The sequence below is a fragment of the Gigantopelta aegis genome, chromosome 6 (assembly GCF_016097555.1).
Source record: "Gigantopelta aegis isolate Gae_Host chromosome 6, Gae_host_genome, whole genome shotgun sequence".
Lineage (NCBI taxonomy): Eukaryota > Metazoa > Mollusca > Gastropoda > Neomphalida > Peltospiridae > Gigantopelta > Gigantopelta aegis.
Genome location: NC_054704.1, coordinates 33,822,318 through 33,846,648, shown reverse-complemented (window position 1 = coordinate 33,846,648; position 24,331 = coordinate 33,822,318). Strand labels below are relative to the sequence as shown.

The window sequence follows — 24,331 nt, the reverse complement described above, 5'->3', positions numbered from 1 at the left end:
CATGCATTTGCGCCATCGATTCCAAACTGCCACTGCTACTGCTGCTAACACACATGGGCTTCAAAATAACCGAATCAGTGCGCAAACTGTTCGTAATCGTCTGCGGGAAAACGGTTTACATGCACGACGTCCTTACGTCGGATGCGTTTTAACGCAACGTCATCGTCTAACTCGTCTTAATTGGGCACGTGTACACACTCGTTGGATACGGCGACGCTGGAATACCGTTCTTTTTTCGGATGAATCCAGATTTTCTTTACAACGTGGTGATGGCAGGGTGCGCGTCTACCGTAGGAGAAATGAACGCTATGCTGACTGTTGTGTTCTTGAACGAGATCGTTTCGGGGGTGAGGGTTCTGTCATGGTCTGGGCAGCCATTGCCCATGGTTATCGTTCACCACTAGTCGTCATTGGTGGCAATTTAAATGCTCAACGTTACCGCGACGACATTCTCGCTCATCACGTCATTCCTCTGTTCCATAACAACGCCAACATCTCGACACTGTAAATTTTCTTAGGACAAATAACATTGATTTCATTGATGACTGGCCCGCTAAAAGTCCTGATCTCAACCCCATCGAGCATGTCTGGGATAGTCTAGACAGACGATTGAGGCGTCGTCCCAACCCACCCGCTAACGTCAACGAACTTCGTCAAGCGCTCATTCAGGAATGGAACAATATTCCACAGGCAGAAATCAACACTTTAGTCAATTCAAGAGGTGGTCATACCCGTTATTAAGTGGGTGTTTTTATTTTTAACCACTACCACACTTGGTCAAAATTTCTCCCACTTTCTGTTAACCTATGGCCATGATTTTTGCACCAAACGATGCATCATGGAACACTCTTTAAACGCATATATAACAATTATTCCCCCGGTTTGTTTTCATCAAGTTGTGTTCAAGCAAAGTTAGCGGAATTTTCTTATTTTGTTCAGTATATATAGAATTTTTTTTTTGAACATTTGCTTGAGCAGGGGGTTGGACCCCTAGGGTCTCTGGGGCATATGTCTCTGCTACTCCTTCCTCTAGATCGCCAAGTACTGCATGTTACAATAACGACCGGCTAGCAGAAATAATATTTATTTTACTATAAACACCCAGTTTCATATTTTATTGTACCCTATACTGGTTTCCACCTCCGATATACGCTGCATATCAACTGTATACAAAATAAAAGTATATTAATTTATTGTTAAAATAGATAATAGTAGTTTCACAAATAAACAATGTCAACAGAGCAACTGTATGCAAAGTGAAAGTATGTTAATTTATTGTTAATAAATAATAGTACTTTTTTTACAAATAAACAATGTCTGCATAACAAGTGTATACAAAATATAAGTATAGTATTTATGTACGGTATATCAATTTATTGATATAAGTAATTGCACACATAAACAAAGTCATATATAACACCAATCAGAATACTCGAAACGTTCTGATTTTGTACAATCCATTATTGTGTCAGATCTACTAATCTGCAACATAAATATTTTAATATGGAAAGCTCCAAAACGTTTGATGTGAGAATTTTTGTATAGTTTTTATTTAGTGCATTAACTATCATTGCACTATCGTATTCAGGAAACAGATTTTTAAACAGTTTTGGCACTACTCGTATGTTATAGGTTATTATATAAACTGGTGATTTAATATAGAACTGTAGCCTCCTGACACTGAAAAAAAGAAGATATTTGACCTCAGCCATGTCATGTCTGTCCAGCTGTGTCACTGAATAACTCGTCCAGTACAAACGTTTACTAACTAGAAACGTGATCTCTTCTATGACACGTGTGCATAATCGTATTACTGAATTACTAGAACTGTGACCTGTTCCACGTCTGTCTAATCGTATCACTAGATTACTAGAAATGCGAACACTTCCATGTACCTATCTCTGAATTAGTAGAATTGGGAACTCTTCCATATCAAGTTTGTCCAATCGTATGACTGAATATTCAGAAGCACTTCCTGTGTACCAGGTCGGGTCCATACTCATCATACTCCTCCCTACTGATCCACATCTGCTGGAACGTAGACATAGACGCTATTACTGAACCTCCAATCCAGACAGAATATATCCTGTCTGGTGGTGCAATTACTTCGATTTTCGTGGAACTGGGAGCAAGATTACACATTTCCTTTTGCATTCTGTCGGCAATACCCGAGAACATTGTACAACCACCCGAGAGGACAGTGTTGGAATACATGACCGGCTGGATGTCTGCTTCACACTTTTTGATGGAGTAGCAAATCGCCTCATGGATACCAGTAGACTCCAGACCAAGGAACGACGGTTGGAATAAGGATTCTGGAGTCCTGAACCTCTCGTTGCCAATACTGACTGTATGTCCATCCGGTAACTCGTAGCTCTTCTCCATTTCAGACGATGAATCCGTGGTGTTTATTTCCTTGTCAAAGTCCAAAGCAACGTAACATAATTTTTCTTTAATATCTCTCACAGTTTCCATATCTGCTCTTGTACTGAAGTGATACTGACGATCCGTTAGGAACTTACTGAGGTAGTCGGTCAGTTTACGTCCGGCGAACTCGAGTGTCCAGACAGCATGCCGTATGCCATAACCCTCGTAGACGGGCACGGCATGAGTGGCGCCATCTCCAGAGTCGAGGACGATGCCAGAGTGACGACCAGACGAGCACAGAGAGAGTGCAGCACTCAAGGAGAGGTACATGGCCGGGACGTGGAAGGTTTCGAACATGATTTCTGTCGCCTTCTCGCGGCTGATTTTAGGGTTGCGCGGGGATTCTGTGAGGAGGACGGGGTGGTCCTCCGGGCTCACGTGAAGCTCGCTGTAGAAGGCGTGATGCCAGATCTTCTCCATGTAGTCCCAGTCCCAGACGTAACCATACTGTATAGGGTACCTGATTGACAGCTCGTCTACATTAGAATGAGCCTTCTCTCCAACGCAGTAGTCTTTTGAGGCACTATCACTCTGCAAAAACAGGGAAGGAATAGCTATTTAACTACACCTCGACTTGTTTTAAAGTATGGAAATTTGGTGTCTATATATTTTGACACTTCATAGCTGTTTTAGTTTACGTATTTGTGCTCCATTTTGTGCGCCGTTAAACGACCAGAAAATACTCGGGTTTCGGCGTGACTAACAACTGGTTCCATCTTGGTGGTATACGTGGGCGAATAACGCTCGGTGTCCACCAATCACGATGACCCGACACCCCCTCCCACTAACAAATACTGTAATCGCATTGGCTAAATAAAAGATATATGGCCCAAGAAACTCACCAGAATGCGTAGTTTGCATATCATGGTGGCCTCAGTTGCCAGAGCCCTGGCTTGAAATGCTTGGGTCGAATCGTCTCAGCAGACCCATTATGGGTTTTCCCGTCCCAACCAGTGTTCCATGACCAGTGTATAAAAGGTGCTATCCTGTCTGTCAAAATGCATATAGAAGATCTCTTGCTGGTAATAGAAAATTGTAGCTGGTTTCCTCTGAAGACTACGCGTCTCAAATACAAAATATTTGAGATCCAACAGCAGACAATTAAGAATGTGCTCTAGTGGTGTCTTTCAACAAAAAGAAAAAAAAACCTTTAACTTTTAGTGGTTGCTGGACTGGGGGTTTTTGTGTGGATTTTTTTTCTTTCTTTCTGTTTTTTCCTTTAATGCTACGCTGTAATGGGAGCTTTATCATTATAACTCTATTATAGCAATCGAAGCGCATCGCCGATGTTTCACGTGACGTGAAGCAGACGAAAGAGAAAGCAATTGAAAGATGAACTAGTTAAGAGAGATAACACCGCTATGTACTGCCGAAAAACATAAAGAGCCGAAAAGCAAAAAGATATCTTTTATATGCAGTATTCCACAGACAACATCCAATAGACGGTTACTAATAATTCAATGTGCTCTAGTGGTGTCGTTAAACAAAACACCGCTATGTACTGCCGAAAAGCAGACAGCCGAAAAGCAGACAGATATCTTTTATATGCAGTATTCCATAGACAGTGGTGTAGGAAGTGGGGGGAGGGGGGAAGGGGGGATGTGAGCCCCCCCCCCCCCCCACATACACACACACTTTTCAGATATTTTGCTTTATATTTGCTTTATAGTAGTGTAAAAATGTGTAAATATAAAAGTGTGCCACCACCCCCTTTTTTGGCACCTTCCTACGTCACTGATAGACAACATCCAATAGCCAATTACTAATAATTCAATGTGCTCTAGTGGTGTCGTTAAAAAAAAAAAAAAAAAAAATATTTCATAGACAGGACATTGCATACCACGACATTTGGTGTACTAGTAATTTGATACTGTTTGAAACTGGGAAAAGCCAAGTTCATCGAGGTAGGTTGACAATGCAGCCTATTACAGGCGCTATACCACTGAGCCACTACTCTATAAGTAAAAAAGGAAGTCGAATATAATTTTTGTATAAATTGTTTTACAGATAGGACAGCACATACCACGGCCTTTGATATATCAGTTGTGGAACACTGGTTGGAACGAGGAGAGGGTGAATCAGAGAACGGATACACTGAGGTGATTCGATCGTATGATGCAAGTTCCTCAGTCAAAACATCTATCGATTGAGCTAGATTCCGCCCTTGAATTTCAGAAACAGGGCGGAATGTAATTTAGTGTTAGAGAGCTTGCTCGTATAAAGTATATAATATATTGTTTAACGACGTCACTGGAGCACACTGAATAATTATTGGATACCAAACATTTGGCAATTCTGACATATAGTGGGTGTCCTGCAAAATGTTTGATATCCAATAGACAATGATTAATTAATCAATGTGCTCTAGTGGTTTCATAAAACAGCAAACATCGAAAGTGTGCAATAATCATACATACCTGTAGTAAGTATATGCGGTAACAGACTTTAGCTTGTACCGTAATCACTGGCGTAGCCAGGATTTTATATTGGGGGATGGGGGTGGGGGATAGGCAACCCACACTATGTATGTATGTATGTATGTATGTATGCAGGGCCGTACCCTCCGGGGGGGCAGGGGGGGAGCAGTTGCACCCCTGAGAATCTCACTTCTTTTTTTTAATAGCATACACATCTGAGGGTTTAATTTGTATAGTGTTTCATTTATTTATAAAAAGAAGTGTCCCCCCCCCCCACCCCCACCCCCCTAGGAATTTGATCAGGGTCCGGCACTGGTATGTATGTATGTATGATTTTATAAAATTTAATAGTTTACAAAACAAAAAACAGGTTTGACTGAGGGGACTGTGGCAAGGGATCTTGTTTTCGGCATTTTACTTTTACTGCGTATGCCGGAAATGATATTTCAAAATTATTTCAAAATCCTTACTTTGTTTTTAGGAAAGCCCACAATGGAGGGAAAAACTGCGCGAGGAGTGTCGTCGCCAGCAAAACCAGCTTTACACGTCATAGATCCGCCGTCGATCACAACAGCCATGACGTCGTTATCTTGCATGATGATGACTTAGTTAAAACGTCTAACTTGTAGCAAACGTAATAAGTATCAGCTAAATAGTATCTTTAAACGTCACGTCTAACTAAAGCTGTTGTGTATGGCCATGTCCGACTCACTTAGAAAAAAACTACTACGCTGATGTACATCGCATAAACTAGACCGCAGACTAGTACGCACATGAGTAAATTCTATATAGAGAGACTTTGACATCAACTTATTAATCAGTGATTCATAAATAGGTGAACACAATGATTTTGTTAACTTTGTCGTGTGACTGTGCCTTTAAAAGTATTAGTATCTAGCAGACATGACAGATCTCTAAGAAACTCGACTATAACACTATAAAATTACAGACTCAAAAATCCTGCTGTCTTTTTTGTTTTACTTCCGGGTTCGGTAGCGTAAAAAGCAACCTTACCTTTGAATAAATCAGTACAGTGTCCCAAATGCAAGGAGACCTGTCATTGGTTACTACCTTGGGTGGGAACCAATCGGCGATGTGTTAAGTGTGGCGTGTGTCGTGCTGTATTACAACCTTCTACAATCGATACCCTGTAGCTGCATGCTACTTCGGGCACGTAGTGTTTGGGGAAACCAGTATATTTCGATTTCTTCTGCTTGTAATATACAGCAGTTTCAATTCAAAGTAACATGGGCGTCAATCCGGCTTTAAAAGTGGGGTGACGTGTTAGTGTATGTGCGTGTGCGTGCGTGTGTGTGTGTGTGTGTGTGTGTGTGTGTGTGTGTGTGTGTATGTGTGTGTGTGTGATAAAGGAATGTGAATGAAAATCATAAAGCTAAACATTAGTGGTTAAACTTTTAATTCAAGAAAACAAATCAAAATTGCAAATCAAAACGTTGATGTCTGACAGTTAGTTGTCTATGTTTTAAAATCGACTAAAAACAGTATGTCGTGTGTCGCTTTTTTCTTCTTTTTGTTGTTGTTGCTGTTGTTATTGGTGGTGGTGGTGGTGGTGGTGGTGGTGTTATTGTTGTTGATTTTGCTAAATGAAAAAGTGGTGGTGGGGGGGGGGGACATTTATATAGATTGTCCCCCGGCGTTTAAAAGTGAGGGGGACGCGTCCTCCCTGACCCCCACCGATCGACGCTCATGCACAGTAATGCCAAAATATAAACTTAGTTTTAAAATTGCTCAAACAAAACTAGAAATATGCGTAAAAAAAATGCTGTAGCATATAGGAACTTACATTATAACATTATAACATATAACTCATACATGTGCAGGCTCGTTACTGGGAGGGGAGAAGCATAGGGTTGAGATACGCACGAACTCCCTTTTAATTTCTTTCTTTCTTTTTCAAACATTTTAGTATTGTTATTATTATATACTGCTCATGACGCCCATGATATCCATGGTACACGAATCTGGAAAAGTGGTATGGGGTACAGCTGGGGTATGAAAACGTGTGGTATGTGATGCCCGGGGCCCGACTTCTCAAAGTCCTATTAATACTGTTCGTGCGATCTGTTTGTATCATATTTTTTTCGAAGTCGCTTAAAACTAAATATACTAATAAAAAACAATGTTAAAAACTCCAAAAGGAGAAGAGATACATTACTTTTATTCTTTACAATATTATATATTACTGTCATGGACTTTTGGTGATATGAAAACAGCAATTACACACAGTAGTTAAAAACTGTCAGTCGCGTAGGACATGGTTCACGAACATATTTGTGGACGTTTATAATAAAGAATAATAATGATATAAGCAACAATTACTATTGTTATGAACATTGACCAGTTGGGCGGGATTTAGCTTAGTCGGTTGACTCCTCGCCTGAGGTGCTTCCGTCGCAAGATCGAACCACCTCGGTGGATCCATTCGACTAATTGGGGGTTTTCTCGTTCCAACCAGTGTCAAAGGTCCAAGCCGTGGTATGTGCTTTTCTGTCTTTGGGAAAGTGCATATAAAAGATGCCTTGCTGCTAATGAAAAAATTTAGCGGGTTTCCTCTGATGACTACGTGTCAGAATTATCAAATTATCAAATGTTTGACATTCAGTAGCCGATGATTAATTAATCAATGTCTTCTAGTGGTGTCGTTAAACAACACAAACTTTAATATAGACCAGTTTGTCAGTCGGCAATAATTTTTAAAATGTAATGAAATAAAGTTAATATTTATCTCCATCCCCAGTTCTTCACTGAGGTTCATTAAAACCATACAAAAATTATAAAGTAAACAGCGCGGAACACTTACCACATTATTTAGATACGTAACTTGGAACCGGACAGAAAGAAATGTTTTATTAATGACGCAGTCAACACAATTTTAATAACGGACGTATGGTTAAGGACCACACTGATAATAAGAGAGGAAACCTGATACCGCCACGCCATGGGTTACTCCTTTCGATTAACAGCAAGGGATCTTTTATATGCACTATCCAATGGACATAATACATAGGCCAACCCCGGCTATTGTTAGGCTGATGTTTTTTGTTGTTGTTTGTTTTTGTTGTTTTGTTGTTGTTTTTGTTTGTTGTATTTGTTTGTTGTATTTGTTTGTTTTTGTTGTTTTTTGTGGGGGAGGGGTTTACAATCACCTTAGTTATATTAGCGTTGGTACGCAGGCCCATGGGAACCGGAGTGTGGCAGTACAGTTCCCGCTTGAGGACGAAAATGTACTTTCCCCCTACTCAATATAAATACAGGTAACAATTTGGATTGAGCCACCCTCGCCCATTAGAGAGTATTCTTCCCCCACCCCCCCCCCCCCCCCCCCCCCCACCCCCACCCCACCCATTTTTGTCAAATTCACAATTCTGAGTTTACAATTAAATAAACCAACAGGAAATATCTTAATAATATAATTTTATTTCTTTCATCTTCGGTATAACACAATATTTTATTGTCCAATTATTAATTTGGATAATCCTGTGAAATTATGTAAGATTATATTATTATGAACATTCATTTTGAAGGGCCTCTCAAGGAAACTATGATTGCAGCTGAATATGCAATCACGACACAGGTTTTTTTTTAGAAACATTCACTGGCTCTTATCCTGAGATACAGAATGGTACTACTTGTCCTGAGATACTGTATATGCTGAACCTTGTCCTGAGATACTGTCTGTGCTAATACTTGTATTGTTTATTTAAATTTTATATGAAAAACCATTACCATGGAGCATAAAATTTTAAAATAACGACAAACAATTACTATCCTGTCTAAGAGTTTCTCATGCCATATATGATGACCTCTTTCAAGTCATCTGTCAAACCAAGTCATGTCAGTAATAACTCGACGTGATCGATCCCGGATCATGTCTGCCCAGTCGTTTCGCTGGATTATTAAAAGCACTTCCTATGTACAATGGCCGGACCAGACTCATCGTACTCTTGTTTGCTGATCCACATCTGCTGGAATGTAGACAGAGACGCCAGAATAGAACCTCCAATCCAGACTGAATACTTCCTCTCTGGGGGTGCAATTACTTTGATCTTCATGGTATTGGGAGCAAGACTGCAAATTTCCTTCTGCATTCTGTCTGCAATGCCGGGAAACATCGTGGAACCGCCCGAGAGGACGGTGTTGTAGTACAGGTCTTTCCTGATGTCAACATCGCACTTCATGATGGAGTTGTACGTGGTTTCATGGATGCCAGCAGACTCCAGACCAAGAAAAGATGGCTGGAATACTGACTCCGGACTCCTGAATCTCTCGTTGCCAATGGTGATCACCTGGCCATCTGGCAACTCGTAGCTTTTCTCCAGTGTAGAAGACAGACCTGCAGTGTTCATCTCCTGCTCAAAGTCCAAGGCGACATAGCACAGCTTTTCCTTGATGTCTCTCACGATCTCTGTCTCTGCCGTGGATGTGAAGGAATAGCCGCGCTCGGTCAGGATCTTGGCGAGGTAGTGTGTGAGATCGCGTCCAGCAAAGTCGAGCCTGGCGATGGCATGAGGCAGGGCATAACCCTCGTAGATGGGCACAGTGTGAGTGACTCCGTCCCCCGAGTCCAAGACAATGCCCGTGGTACGCCCGGAGGCATAGAGGGACAGAACAGCCTGGATGGCAACATACATGGCCGGGGAGTTGAAGGTCTCGAACATGATCTGCGTCATCTTCTCTCGGTTGGACTTGGGGTTGAGGGGAGCCTCTGTCAGCAGGACTGGGTGGTCCTCGGGGGCGACGCGAAGCTCGTTGTAGAAGGTGTGGTGCCAGATCTTCTCCATGTCATCCCAGTTGGTGACTACCCCGTGAGCTATTGGATACTTGAGTGTCAGCATGCCTCTCTTAGACTGGGCTTCATCTCCGACGTAGCTGTCTTTAGCGCCCATACCGATCATCACATTCTGAAAAAACATACAGATTCATTAATTATTCACAACTAGAATTATTTTTAAAAATGTTCTTAAAAACACACACACACACACACACACACACACACACACACACCAGAGACAACAATTCGGGAGGGAGGGGGGGGGGGGTGTTATTGTTGTTCATGTTTGTCTTTTGTTTTGGGCTAATAAAATTAATTGAGTGGTTTATTCAACACCTCCTACCCACTCCTATTATGAACAGTTTAGACAGGGTATGCATACCGCGGCTTTTCACATTCGTTGGCCATTGAATGAAACGAGAAGTATGCGTGTTTATACCGTTAAGAATCGGATGTAAGGGAAGAAAAACAGTAATTGCCCTAATTAACTAAATAACTATATAAATAAATATATTTTAGTACTATATCAACGATCAAATGGTTGACTCTTCGAATAACAAGACTTAGAACTATGTTTCAATATTCTTATAAAATGTTCAAGACATCAATAAATTACGTATAATAATGTAAATGAACATCCATTTTGTACCTGCGGGAACACAATCGAAGACGCTTAACACTACGTATGCCTTTTTCCACTATACAACGGAGTTGGTAAAGCCCATTTGTCAAATTATTATAATCTAAATTGCAACACTGTACTGTTCTGTGACCCAAACTTGAATGTCTAAGAAAATGGTGTTATATTCAAATATGTTCAGAACTTCATTATAAATAGCAAGCGTTAAAATTGGGACTAATTAATTATTCTCCATCTTACTTCCCTTTAAACAATATAATTATGGTAAACATAAGAACCTTTCATCCTCTTTACGTTTTCTTTGTTAGTCTGTAATAATTATGTTTTATTTTATTGCTTGTAATATTTGGAGAGGCCTTTATAGATCCAGTAAACATTGTTTAAATGACTTATATTAAATTATTTTTTCCAGAAATATACTCAAATGCTTTAACAGTAAATAGCTTATACATTACTTCATTTATTTTCAAAATGTTAAGTTGTATAACTAATATACGTAAATAAACGATATAGCTAATATACGTAAATAAACGATATAACATTTTCTATTTATAACAGTCCAAATATTACATACATACATACATGGGAATGGGAGAGAAGAAAAGAAAAATCAATGGGAAAATGTAGCGGGTTTCCTTTGTAAGACTGTATGTCTGAACTGGGGTGTCGTTAAACATCTATTCTATTCTATTCTATTCTATTCTATTCTATATGTCTGAATTACTAAATGCATCCAATAGCCGATTATTAATAAATCAATGTGCTCTAGTGGTGTCGTTAAATAAAACAAACATTAACAGTCAGCAGTTTGCTGCGTATTTCATTTTGTAAAACCAACCAAGACTTTATCAAGAATAGTAACAATAATTATTATTATAAAGATAAAAATTCAGGAAATGTGGTTTCGTTTGGAAATAGTTTGCATAAAAGCACGATTAATCAAGCTTGGGTATATTTTCATTAAATAATTTGATACACATGTATATACTTTTAATCACATAATTATTTGGTTTTCTTTTCTAATTATATTATTGTTGTTTAAAATACTGTAGCCAAGATTTCCATTTATCATTAAATATTGTACTTTAATATTGCGCTATTGATTAAGTTGATCTTTTGTATTTTTATTTTCTAAATACATTAAATAAAATAAAACTTACGAAATTGATCTAACCATAATTTTAATTTTTATTATTATTATTATTTCATGTAAAACTATGAAAATGTGAAAAAATATTCGTAACACATCGATCTATTCTTACTTGGTATCTAGGAAATCCCGTAATGGACGGAAAAACGGCTCGTGGGGCATCGTCTCCGGCAAAACCTGCTTTGCACATTCCAGACCCATTGTCAAAGACAAGAGAGGCAACGTCGTCGTCTTGCATAATGGCGATTTGGTTCTAACTTTTGAAACTGAACAAATCTAAGGAATATCAGCTGTCTTGTTAAGTTGAAAGTTTTAACAATTTGCCTTGCCAAACCGAAGCGGCCGCTTAATATACTGTAGAAAAATTACTGCATGTTGACATATATGGAAGTAGAGTAGTAACTGGTGTGTACTAATTCCATATATGGAAGTTTAGTGGTATCTTATGTACTCATTTCCAGATAATCTTTTCTGCGCATGTTTTTATTGATAATCTTCAAAACGTTGTTCTAAATATAAACATGCAGGTATTAACCAATCCGATACCAACATTCATCACACGCGTAATTTTAGAACTGGGTATATTTTTTCTTCTACTTTGTATAATATGGTGTCAATATAATAATTATGAGTCTAAAAAACCAATATATCATGATGCGTAAGATTCTATTTAGCGAAATGATCTAACAGTAAACAAGAGTTGTTTCCCTTCGTCCAATTGATAAACAATAATTTGTTTTCAATAACTGGCCAGTATTAATATCTGAATATTCAAAATTAATGTAATCTATTTACAAGTATAAAGAGATCATACTAAAGTTACTACACGTGATAATAACACATTATACGTCTGTATTATTATAGTCTTTTTGAAAGGAGAGGAAGGACTTTATATATATTGCATATTTTAATGTGTGAGAGTACGTATGTGTACATGTGCATGTACATATGTGTATGTTAAAGATGGTTTTGTTTTAACGATATCACTAGAGCACATTGATTTAATAATAATCGGTTATTGGATGTCAAAAACATTTGGTAATTTGACATATAGTTTTAGAGAGGAAACCCGCTACATTTTTCAATTAGTAGCAAGGGATTTTATATGCACCATCCCACAAACATGATAGCACATACCACGGCCTTTGATATACCAGCCGTAGTGTCCTGGCTGGAACGAAGAATAGTCATGTGTTTGGGTATGTATGTACAGGTGCATGCTAGCGTGCGTCTGTGTGTGTGTGTGTGCGTGCGTGCGTACGTATGTGTTCGTGAGTGTATTTTTTCAAATACAATTCGTATTAAAGGGACATTTCTGAGTTTGCTGCAATTTTTTTAAATGTTATCGACTAACAGAGACTTTTTAACGATTGTAATTACATATCAAATATATTTTTCTGCATAAAATATTAGTGGCTGTATATTAAACGTGTTTTTGGTCGTTCTAATATTTGTACTAGGTTAAATTTCATCTTATTTCTTAAAATATAGTTTTTTCGTGATCTTGCCATTTAGGAGGGTACCGGTTTGGTTGTTAAAATAATTGTTTAAATTTAATATAGTTGTAATCATAATGATGACCTGTTTAAAACGAAATGCATGTGGGAACGATATTTGAAACGTGGGGGCACAGTCACTAGTTTGGAGGGGGGGGGGGGCACAATGCCTAGTGGGGAGTACAAACCAAATTGTTATTTTTATTTATTTATCACTCAGTGACGATAACACATATTAGAGTGAACATTTCACTATTTCACTCTAAAATGTGTTATCATCACTGTAGAAAGTGTTATCTTCACTGTAAGAAAGTGTTATCTTCACTGTAGAAAGTGTTATCTTCACTGTAAGAAAGCCGGAACTATTCTGCTGCTGGCATTTTAAAAATAAAGTTAATTTGCCAAACGTTATATAATAATTTGAAAATTTCATGGGTGTTTTTTTCTTTCAAATATCATTTATATCTCATCTCGCGACGAGTGTGATATGATTGCAAACTTCACTCGTTGAGATATAAATCATATTTGACAAAAAACATGAAATATCGTCTATTTCTTTAGACTATTTTGAATCAGCTATCTACAGATGCGCTTTAAATAACGATACCAATAAACACATATTTCAATATGTTTACACATACATTTCATTACACAAACACAACGATTTGACTAACAAATCTTTTCAATAAAATTGTACACTGACGATGTCGCACACATAATCATTTCATCGTCATTTCATTTATTATTTCTTACACGATCGATGTTTTGCTGTTGTAACATGATTTTATTTATTCATGATTCTTCTGGTACATACCGGCCTCGGTGGCGCAGTGGTTAAGCCATCGGACTACAGGCTGGTAGGTACTGGGTTCGGATCCCAGTCGAGGCATGGGATTTTTAATCCAGATACCGACTCCAAACCCTGAGTGAGTTCTCCGCAAGGCTCAATGGGTAGGTGTAAACCACTTGCACCGACCAGTGATCCATAACTGGTTCAACAAAGGCCATGGTTTGTGCTATCCTGCCTGTGGGAAGCGCAAATAAAAGATCCCTTGCTGCTAATCGGAAAGAGTAGCCCATGTAGTGGCGACAGCGGCTTTCCTCTCAAAATCTGTGTGGTCCTTAATCATATGTCTGACGCCATATAACCGTAAATAAAATGTGTTGAGTGCGTCGTTAAATAAAACATTTCTTTCTTTCTTCTGGTACATATTATAACTGTAATGACTTAAACAACCAACCAACTTCATAGAATGGTAACAATGAGTCGCTATTTACCCGCCTTGAACGATCGATATCCTGCAGCTTGCATGCTATTTGAATACTTACATGTAATGTTTGGGGAAAGCAATATTTCTCAACCTCTATAAAAAAAAAAGTTTGTTTTATTTAACGACGCACTAGAGCACATAGATTTTTTTTATCTTATTATCGGCTATTGGACGTCAATCAACCTCTATAAATGCATTTTGAGACGCTATAATATAGTTTAAAATTCAAAGTAACGCCAAAAGATATAGTAATACAAACATTAATTTTAACAACTGTTTAACAAAACTAGAAATATAAGCGGGGTTTGTTTCGTTTTGTTGTTGTTTTGTTGTTGTTTTTTTAATGTTATATACAGCACATATGAACTTACGTTTTTTAATATAAATATGCCGGCAAAATACTGGGAATGGGGGTAGGATTACGATGCGAACGAACCCCCTTTAAACATTTTCTTTTCTTTCTTTCGTTCTTTCTCTCAATTTCAATTCTTCGACTTAAAAAATTAAATATTAGCTATAAAATGTATACCTTTAAAGGAACATTCCTGAGTTTGCTGCATTGTAAGATGTTTCCGACTAATAAAATATTTCTATGATTAAACTTACATATTAAAGGGACATTCCCGAGTTTGCTGCATTGTAAGATGTTTCCGACTAATAAAATATTTCTACGATTAAACTTACATATTAAAGGGACATTCCCGAGTTTGCTGCATTGTAAGATGTTTCCGACTAATAAAATATTTCTATGATTAAACTTACATATTAAAGGGACATTCCCGAGTTTGCTGCATTGTAAGATGTTTCCGACTAATAAAATATTTCTATGATTAAACTTACATATTAAAGGGACATTCCCGAGTTTGCTGCATTGTAAGATGTTTCCAACTAATAAAATATTTCTATGATTAAACTTACATATTAAAGGGACATTCCCGAGTTTGCTGCATTGTAAGATGTTTCCAACTAATAAAATATTTCTACGATTAAACTTACATATTAAAGGGACATTCCCGAGTTTGCTGCATTGTAAGATGTTTCCAACTAATAAAATATTTCTATGATTAAACTTACATATTAAAGGGACATTCCCGAGTTTGCTGCATTGTAAGATGTTTCCGACTAATAAAATATTTCTATGATTAAACTTACATATTAAAGGGACATTCCCGAGTTTGCTGCATTGTAAGATGTTTCCGACTAATAAAATATTTCTACGATTAAACTTACATATTAAATATAGTTTCTTGTTTAGAATAGCAGTGTCTGTATATTTAATGTGTTTCTGGTCGTCTTAATATTTGTAAGAAGCCCAATAAGGAAATAAAACGAAATTTAACCCAGTACAAATATTAGAACGATCAAAAACATGTTTAATATACAGCCACTAATATTTTATGCTTGAAAATATATTTGATTTTTAATTACAATCGTTAAAAAGTCTCTGTTAGTCAATAACATCTTAAGAATTGCAGCAAACTCAGGAATGTCCCTTTAAATACATTTTCTTGTTTAGAATAGCAGTGTCTGCATATTAAATATGTTTCTGGTCGTCTTAATATTTGTAAGAAGCCCAAAATGGAATTTGTCTTCAAATCATTTCGTGCGTACGAAAAAAAATACATTTTAGGAAATAAAATGAACTTTAACCCAGTACAAATATTACAACGATCAGAAACACGTTTAATATACAGCCACTAATATTTTATGCAGAAAAAAAATATTTGATATGTAATTACAATCGTTAAAAAGTGTCTGTTTGTCAATAACACCTTACAAATTGCAGCAAAACATTCCTCGTAAGGTCCATAGAGATCCGTGACACACCATCTGGTAAACCCTGGATTAAGCCACACTGACGGCAGCTTCACAGCTGGTGTATAAAAAGGTGTGGTATGTGATGTCCGGGGCTCGACTTCTCAAATTCCCCACGAGTACAATTAATACTGTTCATGCGATCTGTTTGTATGGTCTTTTTTTTTATCGAAGTCGCTTAAAACTAAAAATACTAATAATAAACAATGTTGAAAACTCCAAAAGGAGAAGATGTACTTTACGTGTAGAAAGGTTATTTTGTTTAACGACACCACTAGAGAACAATGATTAATTAATCATCGGCTATTGGATGTTAAACATTTGTTAATTATGACTCGAAGTCATCAAAGGAAACCAGCTACATTTTGTTTTCATTAGCAGCAAGGGATATTTTATATGCACTTTCTCACACAGACAGGAAAGCACATACCACGACTTTTGTCCAGTTGTGGTACACTGGTTGGAACGAGAAAAAACAATTAGTTGAATGGATCCACCAAGATGGTTCGATCCTGAGACGCAAGTAGCTCAGGCGAGCGCTCAACTGACTACCTAGATCCAGCCCTATTGATTTTAGAGGCCAGTTCACAATATTATATATTAGTGTCATAGACTTTTGATGATACGAAAATATCAATTGCATACATTAGTTAAAAACTATAATTCGTGTAGGATATGGTTTAGACAAATATTGTTGGATGTTAATAAATAAATTTTAAAATAATAATGATATAAACTATCATTTCACTATAATAAAACATTTTTTATAAATAAATGTCTTGATCGTCTCCATTCACAATTCTTAATTGAGGTACATTAAAATAAAACAAAAATTATAACGTCAACAGCATGAATCCCTTTCCGGATTATCTAGATACGTAACTTACAACCAGAATTTGTTTAATTTGATTTAATGCCCAATCAATAGGTTTTTAATTGCAATTACATGGCGTTGGACACGCTCCACAACGATAATTAGATATAAAACCGGCCTACGCCATTCCATGGGCTCCTCCTCTCGATTAACAGTAGGGGATATTTTATATGTACCATCTCACAGACAGGATAGTACATACCACGGCCTTCGTTACACCAGATGTGGAGCACCGGCTCGAATGAGAAATAGTACAATGGGCACACTGACGAGGATCGATCTGTTCAGCTTCAGCAAATAACAGTTAAAGGGACATTCCTGAGTTTGCTGCATCTTTGAAGATGATATCGACTAACAGAAACTTTTTAACGATTCTAATTACATATCAACTATATTTGTCTGCATAAAATATTAATGTCTATTAATGTAAACGTGTTTCTGGTTTTTCTAATATTTGTACTAGGTTCAATTTTATTTTAATTCCTAAAATATTATTTGAAGACAAAATCCAGTTTGGATTTCTTACAAACATTAAGACGACCAGAAACACGTTGAATATGCAGACACTGCTATTCTAAATAAGAAAATATATTTAATAAGTAAGTTTAATCGTAGAAATGTTTTATTAGTCGAAAACATCTTATAATGCAGAAAACTCAGGAATGGCCCTTTAATAATGTTCTACCATAACGTCTAACCAGACGCTGATTTAGGGGGCCCAAGGAACCCACCACACCTATTTTATGTCTAGGAATTTTTTTTATTCACTACCGGTACGGCTTCCCTAAACTACATAATTTTAAAAATAAAATAAATAAATTATTTGTAAATAAAAATTATAAAAAATAAAAAATCCAATAAACGTAATGTAAATGGAGTTATGACATATATTTGTAGTTATACATGTATGTTTTAAGAATATAATACACAAAGCTGGAATACATCCCGCTTGTTATACAGACAAAACGCACACGGCCTTGATTTGATGAAACAAGCTATAATGATCTCTACATAGCTCCAGAACCTAATATGTTGATAGGCAACGAGCTTTATATATTGAGGACAGAAATAACCTACATTCAAAACATACAAAGATTGGTTTTAAATTGAAATAATTAAACATTCGTGCCTTTTAGATGAAGGGTTATATATGAAATGTGTTGGGGTTTGGATTTGTTTTCATGAATATGTAAAGAAACAGTACTGAATAAGAATGAAATGTATTATGATAAAAAAAAACTTTGGCTTTAAATAATTGAACAAGAAAATAGTTCAAATTAAATTACATGAATTAATGGCCAGATGAAAGAACATTTTATGACAAAGTTTTGTTACATTTATCACCAATGGCAGGACTGGTAGTGTTAACTACTAAAAGTGCACTTCGAACTTTGACCCGACGAGATGCTATTTGGTAAACTGTTCCCTTTAACACTATTCCGTTATATCTGGACAGAAGCTGAGCTGTGTACCTAATCTTTGTTGTAGTTCAGCACAGAACATAACGTCATCACATTATCATCTTTATCATAATACATCTTTTATATAAAACAATTTTATCACAATTCTGAGTTTACAAATAAATAAACCTCAAATATTCCAATAATAGTTTTTTATTTCCTTCGTCTTCGGTATAATACAATATTTTATTGTACAATTAGTTATTTGTACAATCATGTAAAATTATGTAAGATTATATTATTTTCAATATCCATTTTGGAGGGCCCCTCATGGCTGAACAATCATGACACAGTTTTGTAGAAACATCCACTGGATCGTGTCCTGAGACACAGTACTACTTGTCCTGTGATATTATGTATGCTATAACTTGTCCTGAGATACTGTTTGTGCTAACACTTGTATTGTTTATTTAAATTTTATATGAAAAACCATTACCATGGAGCATAAAATTTAAAAATAACGACAAATAAATATGATTCTGTATTAGAGTTTCTTGTGCCATATATGGTGCTACGTATATATGTTCATACGTGATTCTCTGTCAAACCATCTGTCAAAACAAGTCTTGGTAGCAATAATTAGACAGGTATGTGATCTCTTGCGGGTTACGTCGGTCCAATCTTGTCGCTGGATTATTAAAAGCACTTCCTATGTACAATGGCCGGACCAGACTCATCGTACTCTTGTTTGCTTATCCACATCTGTTGGAATGTAGACAGAGACGCCAGAATAGAACCTCCAATCCAGACTGAATACTTTCTCTCTGGAGGTGCAATTACTTTAATCTTCATGGTACTGGGAGCAAGGCTGCAGATTTCCTTCTGCATTCTGTCTGCAATGCCGGGAAACATCGTGGAACCGCCCGAGAGGACGGTGTTGTGGTACAGGTCTCTCCTGATGTCAACATCGCACTTCATGATGGAATTGTACGTAGTCTCGTGGATGCCAGGAGACTCCAGACCAAGAAAAGATGGCTGGAATACTGACTCCGGACTCCTGAATCTCTCGTTGCCAATGGTGATCACCTGGCCATCTGGCAACTCGTAGCTTTTTTCCAGTGTAGAAGACAGAGCTGCGGTGTTCATCTCCTGCTCAAAGTCCAAGGCGACATAGCACAGCTTTTCCTTGATGTCTCTCACGATCTCTGTCTCTGCCGTGGATGTGAAGGAATAGCCGCGCTCGGTCAGGATCTTGGCGAGGTAGTGTGTGAGATCGCGTCCAGCAAAGTCGAGCCTGGCGATGGCGTGAGGCAGGGCATAACCCTCGTAGATGGGCACAGTGTGAGTGACTCCGTCCCCCGAGTCCAAGACAATGCCCGTGGTACGCCCGGAGGCATAGAGAGACAGAACAGCCTGGATGGCAACATACATGGCCGGGGAGTTGAAGGTTTCGAACATAATCTGCGTCATCTTCTCTCTGTTGGACTTGGGGTTGAGGGGAGCCTCTGTCAGCAGGATTGGGTGTTCCTCGGGGACGACGCGAAGCTCGTTGTAGAAGGTGTGGTGCCAGATCTTCTCCATGTCATCCCAGTTGGTGACTATCCCGTGAGCTATTGGATACTTGAGTGTCAGTATGCCTCTCTTGGACTGGGCTTCATCTCCGACGTAGCTGTCCCTAGCGCCCATACCGATCATCACATTCTGAAACACACAAGCAGATTCAATAATTACTCACAACTAGAATTCATAAAACAAACACCCCCGAAAACAACCCACCATAGATAACAATTTAGGCTTTTCGTTATTGTTGTTGATGTTTGTCTTTTGTTTTGGTTAATAAAATAGATTCAGTGGTTTATCCAACACCTCCTACACACCCTTATTATGAGCAGTTTTTACAGAAAATTCATATCGCGGCTTTTCTCATACCTGTTATGGGCCAGTGAATAAAACGGGAAATAACAGTATGCTTGCTTGTGTAAGGGAATAGAAACAGTAATTGCCAGTAAATAAATAAGTAAATCTATTTTAGTACTATACTAACGACCAAATGGTTGAATCTTAGAGTAACTGGGTACTATGTTTCAAATTCCTTATGAAATGTTTAAGACATCAATAAATTATATGCATGTGACCCAAACCTTAATGTCCAAGAAAATAGTGCTATACATGTATTTAAATCTGTTCAGAATTTCATTGTAAATAGAAAGCGTTTTGAGATTAATTAATCATTCGCCATCTTACTTCCCTCAAAACAATATATGGTAAAAATAATAACCTTTTCATCCTGTTTACCTTTTCTTCCTCATATTTTCCCTCTTTGTTAGTAAATTTTAAAAACGTTAGCCTATAATTATTATGTTTTATTTTATTACTTGTAGACTTTGTTTTCGTTTGGTCATAGTTTGCATAAAAGCATGCTTAATGACATTAAGATCGGGTATATTTTCATCAAATAATTTGATATATACATGTACATGTGTATACTTTTAATCAAATAATTAATATCTTTTTTCTTATTGTTGTTGCAAATACTGTAGTCAAGGTTCCTTTTTATCATTAAACATTGTAAACGTTGCGACCCTCGACTGTAAGTTGTATCACGAACATGATGTCAAAATTAAATAAATGCGTAAAGATGTACGGGTGATATAAATTATAACATGTTTAATTACTTATTTTATTTGATGGTAGTTTCATTTTATACGTGATATGAAGACATTTAAAATGTGTCATAAATATTATTATGAGTGGCTATCTGACGAGATTTCGATGTAGCATATGTGACGCGAATAGGGTAAAAATCAAATTGTTTCTAAATAAACTTAATCTATGACAACAGAAGACAGAAGTATATTATGTATTCAGTTTGTAATTAAATAAATAAAAATGTTTCATACTTGTGATACTTATATTTCACCAACAATGTCCGGAAGGGTTTCATGTAAATAAGCAGGTAAACATATATTATGTGACAAGGCTCAATTTGTTTATAGAATAGGCCTATATCAATGAGTTTACGTGGATGAGAGTGCGCTTTCTCGTAATTAGTTTATAATTATATGAAAACTGTCCTGTTTTGTAATAATACAAGCCACGGATAACATTCGAATTTTGGGTAAATGAATTTCTTGCATTTTTAAATTTTCTGGCGCTTTTAGTATTTTGAGAAGATAATATTAATCTAATTGGTCAGTGTATACTGCAATCAAACACAGCATCCGCGTGGTTTGAAACGCATGTATCATAATTTTCATCAATACAGTTGTCGCACGAATAACACGACGAATGTCGAACTTTTAGAACTTTGTTACTTGACGAAGAGATTTATTGGAATGGGCGAAAGGTGTCGTCTATGACATAGTGTTTTTTTCTTTGGTATCCTTCAAATTGGAATCGGCAGAATCATACAAATATTTAGAAAACTTTCGGCGGCAGATTATGGATTTCTAAAATATTATATTTTAAATGAGTCGTCTGTGTAAACACATTCTTATGATTAGAAAAAATATATATTTTCTACCGATACATATGAGTATGCTATGAATCCCTATGACAGACTTACATGTAAATAAAATTCATGCGTGCGTCGTACAGATATAGTGTATAAAGACGTTGTTTACCGTTGATGTCAAAATTGAGTTAAATGGACATTTTTAAGAAGTTGTTCATTGGCAAATAAATTTTGAATTTTCGTCGTCATTTTAAAAAGAAAACCACTGTCTTGTTCAGAAAAGTAAGCAGAATTTATTCATATTAAATTACGGAAAACAGGACCAGATTATTTTACGTAATAGTATTTTTACAAATCAAGGTGTTCATTTCCATAATAAAATATATAAAAAAAACTGGACAATTTTAAGAATTCGCTTATGTGAAATTATAGCATGGAGAAAACCCTGAATTCATATGTCTTACTACTAGCACAGGTGCACTAAAGTAAGCGAAACATGTTAAAGGGACATTCCTGAGTTTGCTGCACTTTTTAAGATGTTATCGACTAACAAAGACTTTTTAACGATTGTAATTACATATCAAATATATTTTTCTGCATAAATTATCAGTAGCTGTATATTAAACGTGTTTCTGATCGTTCTAATATTTGTACTAGGTTAAATTTCATTTTATTTCCAAAAATATAATTTTTTCGTACGTACGAAATTATTTGAATACAAAATCCTGTTTGGGCTTCTTACAAATATTAAGACGACCAGAAACACATTGAATATACAGACACTGATATTCTAAATCAAAAAATATATTTAATATGTAAGTTTAATCATAGAAATATTTTATTAGTCGGAAACATCTTACAATACAGCAAACTAAGTAATGTCCCTTTAATGTCAAACTTATACAATTCTATGCACAAGTTCTGTTGAATTTTGTAACTATTTTAGTAAAACTTACATAAGTCACTCTTTACAAAAATCTCCTCCATTCTTTTTTTCACCTCATTTACAACTGTCAAAACGATGCGACAAACGTAATATGTGTATGTTATGAATCTCTGACCAATTTCCCCGCAATTACAACATCAACAGCTAAGTTTATAATTAAATTAGAAATGCGTATCATATATTTTTGTTATAACTTGGATGCAGTTTTTCCGTCGGTTGTAACCGGTTGGGAAAATATACTCATTTTACATAAGTAATACACGGAATTTTAGCGTGGATCGCAACTTTTGACGTTACATCGTTGCATTTCTTATAAAATAGGATTTTTAATGTCGCACTTTTCATTAATTTGGTATTTTGTATTTTTATTTTATATGCATTAAAGGGACATTCCTGAGTTTGCTGCACTTTTTAAGATATTATCCACTAATAAAGACTTTATAACGATTTTAATTACATATAAAATATTTTTTTCTGCATAAAATATTAGTGGCTGTAAATTAAACGTGTTTCTGATCGTTCTAATATTTGTACTAGGTTAAATTTCATTTTATTTCCAAAAATATAATTATTTCGTACGTACGAAATTATTTGAAGACAAAATCCGGTTTGGGCTTCTTATAAATATTAAGACAACCAGAAACACATTGAATATACAAACACTGATATTCTAAACCAGAAAATATATTTAATATGTAAGTTTAATCGTAGAAATCTTTTATTAGTCGGAAACATCTTACAATGCAGCAAACTCCGGAATGTCCCTTTAAATAAAATTTAAATTACGAAATTGATCTAAGAATATTTATTATTATTATAATTAATTATTTTTTTTAATTTGGAAATGTCTTAAAATACTTGTAACACATCGATCTATACTTACTTGGTATCTAGGTAATCCCGTAATGGACGGAAAAACAGCTCGTGGGGCATCGTCTCCGGCAAAACCTGCTTTGCACATTCCAGACCCGTTGTCAAAGACAAGAGCGGCAACGTCGTCGTCTTGCATAATGGTGATTTGGTTCTAACTTTTGAAACTGGACAAATCTAAGGAATATCAGCTGTCTTGTTAAGTTGGATGTTTTAACATTTTGTCTTTCCTAACCAAAGTGACCGCTTAATACACTTATAAAATATTATCTGCACGATGACATATATGGATGTAGAGTAGAAACAAGTGTGTGGTAATTCCATATATGGAAGTTTAGCGGTATCTCGGGTGCTGATTTCCAGGTAATGTTGTCTACGCATGTTTTTATTGACAATCTTCACATGGGCCTATGAACATGCATGCATTAATCAATTCGACAACAACACTTATTACACGCGTAATTTTAGAACTGAGTATATTTTGTTTCTTCTAGTTTGTATAATATGGTGTCAACATAATAATTATGAGTCTCGGATAACGACAGATCATAATGCGTAAGATTCTATTTTGCGAAATGATTCAACAGTAAACAAGAGTTGTTTCCCTTCGTCCAGTAAATTGGCAATAGTTTGTTTTCAATAAGTTTACCAGTATTAATATCTGATAATAATAACGAATGAATGAATGTGTAACGACACCCCAGCATAAGAATATAGATCGATTATTAGGTATTTATTTATTTATACATGTACATCAATATGATTATTTCCAGTGAGAA

The 24,331-nt window shown here is 36.3% G+C and overlaps 2 protein-coding genes across 2 annotated transcripts; both read right to left on the bottom strand.

The window, feature by feature from the left end:
• Window positions 1-1,068: 1,068 nt before the first annotated feature.
• On the bottom strand, window positions 1,069-11,710 carry LOC121376515 (actin, cytoplasmic-like). The gene is made up of 3 exons (XM_041504410.1): window positions 11,539-11,710; window positions 9,025-9,766; window positions 1,069-2,702 (listed from the first exon to the last, which is right to left on the bottom strand). The coding sequence occupies exons 1-3, from the start codon at window positions 11,662-11,664 to the stop codon at window positions 1,963-1,965; spliced, it is 1,608 nt and encodes a 535-aa protein (XP_041360344.1). The 5' UTR covers window positions 11,665-11,710; the 3' UTR covers window positions 1,069-1,962.
• A 7,011-nt stretch (window positions 11,711-18,721) lies between these two features.
• On the bottom strand, window positions 18,722-23,700 carry LOC121373886 (actin, cytoplasmic-like). The gene is made up of 2 exons (XM_041500683.1): window positions 23,566-23,700; window positions 18,722-19,983 (listed from the first exon to the last, which is right to left on the bottom strand). Exons 1-2 carry the CDS (start codon window positions 23,689-23,691, stop codon window positions 18,979-18,981), a joined length of 1,131 nt encoding a protein of 376 aa, XP_041356617.1. The 5' UTR covers window positions 23,692-23,700; the 3' UTR covers window positions 18,722-18,978.
• Window positions 23,701-24,331: the final 631 nt, after the last annotated feature.

Coding starts and splice junctions, on each gene's coding strand:
- LOC121376515 (XM_041504410.1), bottom strand. CDS start 11,664: ATGCAAGACGACGACGTTGCCTCTCTTGTCTTTGACAATGGGTCTGGA. Junction 9,767..11,538: donor CGGGATTTCCTAGATACCAA/GTAAGAATAGAT, acceptor ATGTTTTTTCAG/AATGTGATGATCGGTATGGG. Junction 2,703..9,024: donor CATGAAGTGCGATGTTGACA/TCAGGAAAGACC, acceptor CCTTCCACGTCC/CGGCCATGTACCTCTCCTTG.
- LOC121373886 (XM_041500683.1), bottom strand. CDS start 23,691: ATGCAAGACGACGACGTTGCCGCTCTTGTCTTTGACAACGGGTCTGGA. Junction 19,984..23,565: donor CGGGATTACCTAGATACCAA/GTAAGTATAGAT, acceptor TGTGTGTTTCAG/AATGTGATGATCGGTATGGG.